Source organism: Camelina sativa, chromosome 17 (genome assembly GCF_000633955.1).
Source record: "Camelina sativa cultivar DH55 chromosome 17, Cs, whole genome shotgun sequence".
NCBI lineage: Eukaryota > Viridiplantae > Streptophyta > Magnoliopsida > Brassicales > Brassicaceae > Camelina > Camelina sativa.
The window spans coordinates 16,373,156-16,386,298 of NC_025701.1; the positions used below are offsets into that span (position 1 = coordinate 16,373,156).

A 13,143-nucleotide genomic window follows, 5' to 3' on the forward strand; every position below is an offset into this window, starting at 1 on the left:
TCAGTTTCCAGTGAGTCGTATTGTTATTGTAATGGTACAGAAAACAAGGACTTACAGGACATAATTTTTTTTTTGTAATGGTACAGAAATACCATATCTATATGCTTATGTTCTATAAGAAAGATATATGCAACTATCAAATTAATCTCAATCTCTATAGAAGACAAATGATGTATGAAACATATAAGATAAAAATTATACCTGTCTTGATGACTTCAGAGTTCTATATAAAGTGCTGCTAGAAGAAAATCAGACCGTATTGAGAGAGAAGCTAGTTACCTTTCTTGCAGCCATCAATACTAATTATTTTTCCATGAAAAATGTCTTTTTGACCATTATATGTTCTTACCCATAAACAAAACAACACAAACCCATAAGAATATAATTCAAACACCAAGTTTTAAACCAAAAAAAGAACTTAAAAAGTCAGAAACAATGATACCCCACAAAAAAGACACATAATAAACCAATAATAAAATCATATTTGGATGGGACGACTAACATTTAAAATACGGTCTTTAAAATTTAAAATTTTATGATGTTGACTAAAAAATCGAATTATAAACAAAACAAAACAAAAAGTCAACATTATAAATAAATCAATATTGATTAAAATAAGTCTAAAACATTGATATATATACATATATATATTAGAAATTGTATAATTTTGAATTATCTATTTTTAAATAAATTTTAATCTAAATAATATCAACAAAAATATTTAAATTCTTTTTCTTTATTCAAAATTTTAAGGTCAAAAATTGATTTATGTAATCATTATTTAAAATGCAATAAATACATTTTGGTTATAATTTATATTTATTAATAATTTATTCTGAATTTAATAATTTTAAAAGTAATTTATTTTTAAATTTGAATTATTTTGAAATTAAAATTTAGTTTTTATTGTTTTTATTCTTTTTATTTAATTGTTAAAATAATATTTAATAAAAAGAGTATATCTGTCCATTTTCATTTCAAAATGTGTAGTTTTCAAATAACTATAATATTGAGTGTAATTTTGAAATTTCTTTAAAAATATAGGGGATGGTATTGGATTCTAATTTATCAAGATTTTTGAAGAGTTCAACAAAATCATTAAAAGTCAATAAGTGAAAGATTGTAAAAGATTGCTAGAGTGTTTTGTTGATTAGTTTTATAAAATCTTGTAAAATTATTCAAACAATCCTTGTATTTTTGTGATACTTTCCATGAATTTATTTTGTAAAGAAAGTGTTTAAAATCATGAACCAATAACATAATAATTGAACTCATTAACAATCCTAGATTCTTTTGTTTTAATTGAATGACACAAAACTTTTAATTACTTTATAAAAGTCTGAATCCAATAACCCAAATTTGTTAAGATTTTAAATGATTTTTTACAAATCACAAACAAAATAACAATAAACTTTAACAGATTTTAGCAAAATCTTGATCTAATAACAACAGATTCTACATAACATTTAAAATCTTTAAAATTCTGTTCAAATTTTAAACCAATAACTCTCACTTAGTATATTCTTAAAAATGTCCCTAAAAAATTGAGATAAATACTACAAATGTGAAATCTAAGGGAATTTGTAGAATTATTTTTATTTTGATTTTTTTTAATAGATTGGGATAAATATTTAAGGTATTTTTATATAGAGAAATTTCTCAAATATACCACATTTGAAGTTTAAAATATATCACAAACACAAAAACTATAAATACTTACAAAGTAATCATGCATTTTCCACGAAACAATAAATATCCTAAGTATGTGTGTATGTTGAAAATTAGAGTCCGTCAGTTTATAAAATATATCCATCGCACAATGGTTTAAGTAAAATTTATTTTGCAAGTGTTCATTATACAACTTAAATTTATTTGATATCGTTATGCGATTATTATGAAGTAGGAAAGAGACTTTGAATCACTTTTACGATGTCATGCCTTCTTTATTGGTTATATTCATTTAGGTACATATTCAGTTCATTTATTCATGATGATGTATACTATGATCATTTTATTTTCAACAATGGATCAAAGAATTCCCCAAGGATTTCTCAATCATACTGATTTATCAGCTTTGGCAGAGTAAAATTTAATTAGTGTCTAACTCTCATATTCTTTCCTAAAATTTGATTCAGTTACTTTCAAATTTTGAGTCTTACATATATTCGATTCTATTTTGTCGGCGGACTCTTCCAAGCCGTTTGTTTGAGTTTTCAGGTGAACTTTGAACGTTTTCATTCAATTTATTTTATTGAAAAAAAGAGATAGGGATCACCACCACATCTTTCTCTTCTAATTAAAGTTTGGTCCCATTCTTATTCTTTTTCTGGTTAATGGGATCTCTTTGTCTGCATTTGCCATTTCAAGGAAAAAGTATGGCGCTTTGAACATGATATGCGTAGAATCTGTAATTGTCTTAGGAGGTATTGAACTCGTATTTACAAGATTTTAGAGTATTTTTAAAATTTTTGTTATTCAACTTAGATTTATGTAAAATCTTTTAAAATCCCTTGTTATTCAACTTAGATTTATGTAAAATCATTTAAAATAACTTACAATCTTTTGTTATTCAATCAATCATTTATAAAACTGACTTAAAATTTACTGTTATTCAAAATATCACAACTTCTTTTAAAAATGTTATTTTGAATGATTCTACAAAACTTTTGTTTGTTTTTTAGTTGAAAAATATAAGTACCAAAATCATATGTTATGAGGTAGAATTTCAGAGGATTTCTTCAAAAGAAAAAAAAAAAAAAAAAGCAGTCAACACAACCCAACTGACAACTCTAATCTGAACCTGATCCTCGTTTCTTTCTCTCTCTCAAAACCGTAACTTCTCCTCCTGCAATCGATCGAATCCAACAGAGATTTGAAATTGAGAATTTTGCAGAGAGCAATTGTCAAAAAGAAGACGGTGTCGATCTCACGGCCAAGATTTAGGTCATGTGACGAGGAGGTCTGGTTCCGCCGCGATGAGGACTAATACCACCGCCACGCAGCGACGGACACGAAAGGTTGTGACTCCTAAGCCTGAGAAATTGGGATGGGAGCAATATCTTCAGAAGAATCATCGGTCATTGCAACAGAAGATGATCGAGTAAGCCAAAATTTCTGAATGTTTTCTATATTACATGTTTTCTCTTCTGACGAATGGTACTTTCTGCTTTGCTTTCTTAAACTGTTGATTTGTTAATTCACAGGCTTGAGAATTTGGAGATGATGTCAAAACATGGCCCTGAACTTTGGAGACAGAACAACCATCGGTTAGAAGTATTCTTGTCCAGGTTTGTTGTTCACATCCAAATGGACAGCAGCATTGATTGAATTGTATATCGTTACACTGTAAATTGGAATTAAAAGGGTTCAGGGTCTTTAGTTAATTGTCTAGATGAACACCGTGCTTCTTTGGCTTTTAGTACACGAGTCTTGCTTTGCGTTTTTCTTCAAATGCTTTTTGCATTAAAGCTTCTTTGTTCCCATGACACATAAGAAGCTCTTCGTGTAGTTGAGGAATGTCACTCTTTGTCAACTCTTATCTATCTTTCTGGTCTCAACACTCTATTTGGTCTCTATTTTGTAGAATGCAAAGACTAGCTCAAGAGCAGAATACTGGTTTGAGTACTGGTATTGTTGAATTGAGTTAAGAAATAGACAACTGGTTTGAATACTGGTATTGTTTCCATGGATGTTTCTGCAGTATAGTGAAGATCATAGGGGAAGGCGTAACAGTTTGAGAAAGGAGATCATTTTGTTTTTGTACTGCAATTTGCCGGTGGGGGCTATTGTTTATGGGCTGTTCTTTTTTCTTTTCTCTGTTTTGGTTCTTGTCTAGAAACGTAAAAGTCTTTTTTTTTTTCTCTGTTTTGAAAATTCTCATTGAGTGACTTGCAACCTAGTGGTTCAGTGTCTTTTTTTGTTCAATGAAACGTAAAATTACGAGACTGCAACTTTCTTTGGGCTTTACAAAGTTTGCAAGATTTACACTTGGAGAATATTGAGTTATGGTCTGATTGTGCTGCGGCAATTGAGGCAGTAACAGATCCTCTAAATTGGCCTCGTTATCAGTCTTACCTTGCGAGGAAAAGCATGGTTGATGTGCTCTCTGGAAATGTTATAGCTATATTGTTGAGTTGTGGTGTTGCTCTCTGGTTTTTAAGCTTTATGCTCGGTTTTTTTAAGTTTCATGCTCTGTTTTTTGTTTCAGACCTTTTTTATGCCAAGCCAAAAGTTTTTGACGACTAAAAAAAACAATCTAGATGCAAGGAGAGAGAACAAACATGAGAACAAACCGTTTGGTATAGAGTTTTCTTTTTTTGGTGTTATAAAATATTTTAAAATCATTCAAAGTTTACTACAAAATCTCATAGAATCTCATAGAATAACATTTTATTTTCCTTTTTTTTAAATAGAATAACTCTAAAACACAAACAAATCTTCTACAAATTTTCAGAATTTTTTTTTTTTTTTTTTTTTTTTTGAACAACCTCAGAATTCTAAAATTTTAAAATCCTACCAAATCCTAAGAATATCAAGTTTAATACCCCAGCTTAACTTCTCATGGAATTTACCAGATTGCTTCTATTTTTATTTTTTTTTGGTTCCCATCGAATCTTCGACTCTTCTTATCAATTAAATGCAGAAGAACGGGAAAACAAAAATGTGAGGAAATTCTGGATAGGATGAATCATATTATATACATCAGCTTAAATGTTGTAGGTGAACAGGTATATTTATATATAAAGCAATCTTGAAATGAAGCAGCTATGGTGAGACATCATCAGATTCTATATATATATATACATCAGCTTCATATATACAAGTTCGTTTGTGCTTGCATTTCCATCTTGAGTTTAAACTTGTTTCATCATCATCTGAGAGGAGTTTTGGGGCAAAAATGATTTCACCAGCCTTGTTGGTCCCCGGGGAAGTCATAATTCTTATCTGAGGAGAAAGGAAGCTCAAATGTTTGCTTGGACCAATCATGTGTCGTCACATCTTCTAGTATCCATAAATCAAAACTGCGGAAATCAATGTTGATTAAGCTTGAAGATAGCTTGAGGTGCAAGCTAACTTAATTCTACCAAGTTATAGAATAGGATTATTTCTATTTAGGAGTCATCTAAATAATGTTAGTTTGCCTATTTTGAAAAGGAAATTATTCTAGAGATCTCTCTATATAATGAGTTGCCAAGGTGTGGTATACCATTAAGTCAGTTTTGAGAGAACAAGAGAGCTTTAGATTTTTGAGAGATTTTTTCTAAAAATTTAATAAGAAGAGAGTAATTCTTCTAGTCTTGTTATTAAATTCTAAGTAAGTTCATATATAGATTCTATATTTGGTATCAGAGCTTTCTTTGAAGCGATACCATGGGAGAGATCACGGAGTCATCAAGCACGGCACTAGCAAAAGTAAAGGAGGGTGGTTCCTCCTCGTCCTCGATCAAGTGCCCGATGCTCACCACGACCAATTACACAGTTTGGTCCATGAAGATGAGAATTCTCCTCAGGGTGCATAAGGTCTGGGATATCATCGAAGAACCTTCTGATGATAGTGAAAAAAACGACATGGCGGTGGCACTATTGTTCCAATCAATCCCTGAGACGCTTATTCTACAAGTTGGTGAGTTGGATACGGCGAAAAAGGTATGGGAGGCCATAAAAACAAGACATGTAGGCGCAGAAAGAGTTAAGGAAGCGAGGTTGCAGAATTTAATGGCTGAGTTTGATCGGTTAAGGATGAAGGACACAAACATAATTGATGATTTCTCTGGCAAGTTATCTGAAATCTCCTCCAAATCAGCGGCTTTAGGAGAAGAAATTAAAGAATCTAAGCTTGTCAAGAAGTTTCTCAAGAGTCTTCCACGAAAAAAATACATTCATATCGTTGCTTCAGTAGAACAAGTACTCGATCTCAAACACACAAGCTTTGAGGATATTATTGGTCGTTTGAAGACTTATGAAGAACGTATTGCTGAAGAAGAAGAAGATCACGATGAACAGAGTAAGCTTATGTTTGCAAACATGGAGTCTCAAACACAATACGACTCATCTGGAGACTTTAGAGGTCGAGGGCGTGGAGGACGGTTCAGTAACAAGGAAGGGGTCGTGGAGGACGATTTAACAGTGGACGTGTCAATGGTGGACGTGACATATCAAGGGTGATCTGCTACCGATGTGACAAAACAGGGAACTTTGCATCGAACTGTCCCGATCGCCTCCTTAAACTGCAGGAAGTGCAAGAAAGTGACAATAAAAGTACTGCAGAAGCGGATGAGCTTATGATACATGAGATTGTTAATCTAAACGAAGATAAGGTTGTGGCGAGCCAATATGAGACTAACTCAGGGGAGGATGCTTGGTATCTTGACAATGGAGCCAGCAATCATATGACAGGAGACCGCAGGTACTTTGCAAAGCTTGATGACACTATAACTGGTAAAGTAAGGTTTGGAGATGATTCTCGAATCGATATCAAAGGGAAAGGAACGATTGAATTCATAGATATGAATGGAGAATCGAGAACGATGACTGATGTGTACTTTATACCTGGTCTTAAAAGTAACATCATTAGCTTGGGACAAGCTACTGAATCAGGTTGTGATGTCCGAATGAAGGGAGATAATCTGATAATGCGAGACTGTGATGGGAAGCTACTAGTCAAGGCAACCAGGTCGAAGAACCGCTTATACAAAGTAAGCATGGGAATTAAAGATACACTGTGTTTGTTTTCTACAACAACAAGTGACACAAGTAGGTGGCACGCTCGTTTAGGACATCTGAACTTCGGCTCCATGAAGGCTATGATACAAGGAGAACTGGTTATAGGGGTTCCAAAGATCAACTTGGAGAAAGAGATTTGCGGCTCTTGTTTGTTTGGCAAGCAAACACGTCAAGCATTCCCACAAGCTACTGCATATCAAGCCACAAAACCTCTAGAATTGATACACGGTGATCTTTGTGGTCCCATAACTCCGAATACGATGGCGGGAAACAAGTATGTATTTGTGTTAATTGATGATTATTCACGATACATGTGGACTACCTTGTTGAAAGAAAAGAGTGAGGCATTTAACAAGTTTAAACGGTTCAAGACCTTGGTGGAGCAAGAAACAAAGGAGCTTATTAAAACGTTCAGGACAGATTGTGGAGGTGAATTCGTGTCAAGAGAATTCAATGAGTTTTGTGCCGATGAAGGAATAACTAGGCATCTTACAGCCCCATACACTCCCCAACAGAATGGGGTTGTTGAGAGGCGTAACAGGACTATGATGGAGATGACACGGAGTATTCTCAAACATATGAAGGTTCCTAATTTCATGTGGGGAGAGGCAATCAGGCACTCGACATACCTGCTCAATCGTGTTGCTACAAGGGCACTCAGAGACAAGACCCCATATGAGATGCTTCGTGATAAAAGACCCAACCTTAGTCACTTGCGGGTGTTCGGGTGCATAGGATATGCAAAACAGAGGCTCCACACCTAAGAAAACTAGATGACAGGTCACGAGTGTTAGTCCACCTTGGTACGGAACCAGGGTCAAAGGCTTACCGCTTATATGACCCAAATTCTCGAAAAATAATAGTAAGCCGAGATGTTATTTTTGATGAAACAAAGGGTTGGAACTGGAGTCAGAGCATTGTAGAGGAAGACAAGGCAGGAGAGTTCAAAATTCTTTGTAAAGAATTTGGAAACCATAGTATACAAGCTAGAGAACATAACCACGAAGAACAGAGGAAACTTGAGCCTGCATTAAGCGATACGACCACTACAGAAGAAACAAATGTTTCTGATACTGATAGCGACAATGGCGAAGAGGGAGAGGTTGATGGTGATCAGGATCACACACATTTGGTGCTCAGGAGATCACAAAGAGCATCCGTAAAACCTAAGTATCTCAATGACTATGTACTACTTGCTGAAGTTTGTGGAGAAGAACTGTTGATGCTACTAGATGAAGAGCCTAGAGATTTTTATGAAGCACAGGAGTCAAAACAATGGATGTTGGCTTGGGAGGACGAGATTAGGTCCATTATGAAGAACCGTACTTGAAATTTAGTTAATCTTCTGTTGGGAGCAAAGCCAATAGGCTTGAAGTGGATTTTTAAGCTCAAGAAGAACTCCGATGGCAGCATAAATAAATACAAGGCCAGACTCGTTGCTAAGGGGTATGTGCAGAGACTTGGAATCGACTTTGAGGATGTGTTTGCTCCAGTAGCACGGATTGAAGCAATTCGTCTTCTCATCAGTCTTGCAGCATCGAATGGATGAGAGATTCACCATTTTGACGTCAAGACGGCGTTTCTTCACGGAGAGTTGAAAGAAACCGTTTATGTGGCACAGCCTGAAGGTTTTGTTATTGAAGGAAGTGAGGAGAAGGTCTACAAACTCAACAAAGCTCTGTACGGTCTTCGACAAGATCCAAGAGCTTGGAATGAGAAATTAAATAAGATTCTCAATGAATTACGCTTCAAGAAGTGCTCCAAAGAACCCTCCGTCTCTCGAAAGAAGGTGAATCAGGAAGTTCTTGTAGTTGCAGTGTATGTAGATGACTTGTTCATCTCTGGTTCAAGTGTTGAGGTCATAAAAGGGTTCAAAAAGGAGATGGCGACTATGTTCGAAATGAGTGACCTTGGTAAGTTGACTTATTATCTAGGGATCGAAGTATGTCAGCATCAAGATGGGATAACTCTGAGCCAAAGGCGTTATGCACTGAAGATACTAGAAGAGGCTGGTATGTCGAATTGTAATCCTGTTCAAACGCCAATGGAAGTAGGACTGAAGTTATCGAAGGCACCAATGGAGAAGGACATTGACGCTACAAAGTATAGGAAACTTGTGGGCTGTTTAAGATATCTACTTCACACGAGACCTGATTTGTCATTCTGTGTAGGAGTACTAAGTCGTTATATGCAAAGTCCAAAAGAGTCACACGGAGCGGCCATGAAGCGATGTTTAAGATATCTTCGAGGAACCACTACATTAGGACTAACATTTAACAGAAAGACTGCAGGAGATTCGAGGCTAATTGGGTATAGCGACAGCAGTCACAATGTGGATCCGGATGATGGTAAGAGCACAACCAGTCACGTTTTTTATCTTGGGGGGAGCTTAATTACTTGGTGTTCTCAGAAGCAGGAGACAGTAGCACTCTCATCATGTGAGGCGGAATTTATGGCTGCTACAGAGGCAGCAAGACAAGCGATATGGCTACAGGACTTTCTCAGTGAGATTACGGAGACACAATGTGAGAAAACTCTTATCAGAATTGACAATCAATCGGCGATTGCTCTCACCAGAAACCCTGTCTTCCACGGTCGCAGTAAACACATACACACGAGATACCATTTCATATGTGAGTGTGTGGAGAATGGACAAGTAGAAGTTGAACATGTTCCTGGAGAAGCACAGAAGACGGATATCTTGACAAAAGCTCTAGGAAGAACTAAGTTCAGTGAAATGAGAGAGCTCATTGGTGTGAAGGATATTGGAGATAAAGATTTCAAGCTTAAGGGGGAGAATGTTGATTAAGCTTGAAGATAGCTTGAGGTACAAGCTAACTTAATTCTACCAAGTTATGGAATATGATTATTTCTATTTAGGAGTCATCTAAATAATGTTAGTTTGCCTATTTTGAAAAGGAAATTATTCTAGAGATCTCTCTATATAATGAGTTGCCAAGGTGTGGTATACCAATAAGTCAGTTTTGAGAGAACAAGAGAGCTTTAGGTTTTTGAGAGATTTTTCCTAAAGATTTAATAAGAAGAGAGTAATTCTTCTAGTCTTGTTCTTAAATTCTAAGTAAGTTCATATATAGATTCTATAATTAACAGCATAAGGGTACCTTGCAATGGAAGCTAGCTTGCCTTGTATTCTATGAGAATATATTCACCCTCCCAGCAAACAACATGCATAGGCGCTTTGATAAAACTTATCTTCTCAAATCTGACATCAAAATACACAATCACCGGATATGTCGATCGGGTCGGGGACCAATCACCATAATACAGGAAACATTGATGCATACTGATTTGGTAACAATGAAATATATTGCTTGAGGTGAAAGAAACAACAGTGTCCACTCCAACGTAAATATATTACTTAGATGGTTAAAGCCCATGTTTCTAGGGCTTTAGGTTAGCTTCTTAGCGCCGACTACATGTTTCCACATATATATAAATCCAGAGTCTCTGCGATTTGCGATTTCTCCGTCCGAATTAGATCAAGCAAAAGGATCATGGATAGAGAAGAAAACTCAGATTCCATCCCTAATGATTTAATTCTTGAGATACTCTCCAGATTGTCTATAACCTCAATCGGGAGGTTTCGCTGCGTGTCGAAGCAATGGGGATCCATGCTTCACAAGCCATATTTCACCAAGTTATTCTTTACCAAATCCTCGGCTCGTCCACGTCTCTTAATTGGGGTCCGACAACACCATGAGTGGAGCTTCTTCTCGGCGCCTCAGCCTCAGAACCATTATGGGAAGTCTTCGTCTCTTGTAGTAGCAGCCGATTTTCATATCGAGTGCTCCTTCTTAGACCATAGCCTCGCTAGGTGTAATGCCTCTGGTTTGCTCTATTTCCCAAGTACGAAGGATTCACGTATGGATGAGTATGGGGAAGGTTTCATATGTAACCCTATCACAGGACAGTTTGCGATCTTGCCTCGATTGAGATTAGGACCTGAGGATGTGAAAGACTGGGGTGGCCTTTTAGGGTTTGATCCAATTGGGGGAAATTCAAGGTACTGTCCATGAAGTACAATAGGGTTGACCATAAAATGGCCCACTATGTTCTAACATTAGGAAGTGAAAAAGAGAGATGGGGGGAGATCGAATGCCCCTTCACGACGGTTGATAGGAATGGAGGGGTATGCATCAATGGAATGTTGTATTACGTAGCTTACGACTATGAGAATCGATTGCATCTTTTAGGTTGCTTCGATGTTAGGTCTGAGAAGTTTAAGTTTCAAACTCTAAGAGGCGGCGTCAAATATGACGATTTGTGTACTAGATTGATAAATTATAAGGGTAAATTAGGTTNCAGTCATTTGAAGCCGCTAATGCAAGAATGAAACGGATTGTTTCGATGCGTGCAANCGATGGAGCTATCCCAACCAGGGATTTTTCCTCAGATTAAGTATGTGGGTTCAAGAGGATCTAGAGAAACAGGAATGGTCGAGTCCGATAAACTTGTTAAGGTTTCTGTTGCTGGGGTGACTGCTTCAGGTGACATTGTTTTGGCGAATGATGAAGCATATAGACCTTTTTATATTTTCTACCTTAATCTCGAAAGGAACCATCTTCTTAGTGTGGAAATCCANACTCAAAAACCAAGTATTGTTCTTTGTTATGGATCCTATCTCTTCTTCACAAGCTTCGATCCAATGTTTTTCTCCTTTTGCCTCACTAAAATCCCAAGGTTCTTCGNAATAATATTTGGCATCAGTCTCCTGCAGTATGCGTCTTTGTTGACCATGTGGAGGATCTTCAGTTTAATACTTGGAGCACAACACCTTTAAACCCACCAGAACAGAAGCTTAAACACTGGATCACACCTGCGTCATCTAGAAATTATCATCATGTGAGAAGAAGCCGTGAAGAGATNCCTTACCGTGACTTGAGCAGTCGAATATTCTCTAGGATTCTCTGTTTCCTTAATGACCTCATCGTCAACACAATCTTCTTCACTACTCTCCTCTNAAGACAATGAGAGATGATGATGAAGGGCCAATTTGTGCTATGTATTCACCTGCTTTAAATACTTATAGACGTTGTACGAATCAAATCTAGCTTATGTAATGTACTGAATAGCTTACAAAACTTTTGCAGGGAATCGATCGTAAGTCCATCTCGCTTCAGTTCTAAATCATTAATATCAACTTATATATGTTTAAAAAACTGATGGTTCCCTAAAAAAGCTCTCTATTTGATGCAAGTTGTATTTGTATTCTCTCTGTATTAAAAAATCAAACAAGTTCTTATGTAACTGTGTGTTTTATTATGATTCTGCCTGTTATAATTTTCATTTAAATTTCATTAACACTTAAGAATTTATAAGAAGTAAATAAAGAGAAGAAGTTCTTAGTACAAGAGAGATCTGTGAGCTTTTTTGGTCTATGACACATTATTTGTTCTCTGCTATGAGATCAGATCATAAGAGGCCAAGCAATTATAGCATCGTCGAGTTCAGTTTCAGTCGCGTTTTAACTGAGCCAACACTGAAGCTTATGTCTTATGAAAGCTTAGTAGTCATATGAGTTTGTGAACAAATAAGGGAAACAAACTGAGACAAAAAAAAAACGGAAAATGCCACTATCTTGAGAGAATGCAGATTCATAGACTCTTACTTAATTGAGAGAGATCGCATGACTCTTTCTGTAACAGCTTATTCTTAATTACTCTGCTTCTTAGCTTTCATTCATCCATACTTATTCTTGTTGTATGGATAATGGAAAGCTAAAATTTATCCTTTGTTTCTACTTTTGAGAATTTTTCTTAAACGGCTATCTCTATTAGCGTCATGTAACAATTATTATCATTGACTGCTCTAAAGTTGAATAAATGTAAGTGACAACTGACAAGTTAGACAATTTTTATGGTCTATGTCGTCAATTAGACAGCAAAGTAGTAATTTCCACCATCAATGATCCCAATAATGTAATTATTGCTGCTATACCCCATATAGAACTAAGAACTTTGAATCAAAATAAGAATAACTCTCTTTTATTACTTTAGTAAAAATAACTCAAAAACCTAAAGCTCTCAAATCACAAATCTCTCTCACAAGGTTTTACAACTCTCTTGCATCACCTTAAATATAAAAACTCTCAACACCAATTTCCTAATCTAGAATAGGAAAGATAACTTATTTAGATTATCCTAGAACAAATATGTATATTTAGATTATCCTCCTAAATATACTTTTCTTGGGCCTTAAGCTTATTTCAAGCTTAATCCAACATTCTCCTCCTTAAGCTTGAAATCACTCTTCTTCAAGTCTTGAACTCCAATGAACTCTCTCATCCCCTTGAATTTTATTTTCCCAAGTGCCTTAGTTAATATATCCGCCTTCTGCTCTGTTCCAGGAACATGCTCCACTTCTATTAGACCATTCTCGACACATTCTCTTATGAAATGA

General features: G+C 35.7%; 2 protein-coding genes across 2 annotated transcripts; both read left to right on the top strand.

Annotated features, from left to right (window-relative positions):
- LOC104757406 (pre-mRNA-splicing factor SPF27 homolog) lies at positions 2,728-4,039 on the top strand. The gene is made up of 3 exons (XM_010480143.1): positions 2,728-3,100; positions 3,204-3,287; positions 3,584-4,039. Exons 1-3 carry the CDS (start codon positions 2,976-2,978, stop codon positions 3,645-3,647), a joined length of 273 nt encoding a protein of 90 aa, XP_010478445.1. The 5' UTR covers positions 2,728-2,975; the 3' UTR covers positions 3,648-4,039.
- On the top strand, positions 10,239-10,760 carry LOC104759540 (putative F-box protein At5g42430). Its single transcript, XM_010482448.1, has one exon. It carries the CDS (start codon positions 10,239-10,241, stop codon positions 10,758-10,760), a length of 522 nt encoding a protein of 173 aa, XP_010480750.1.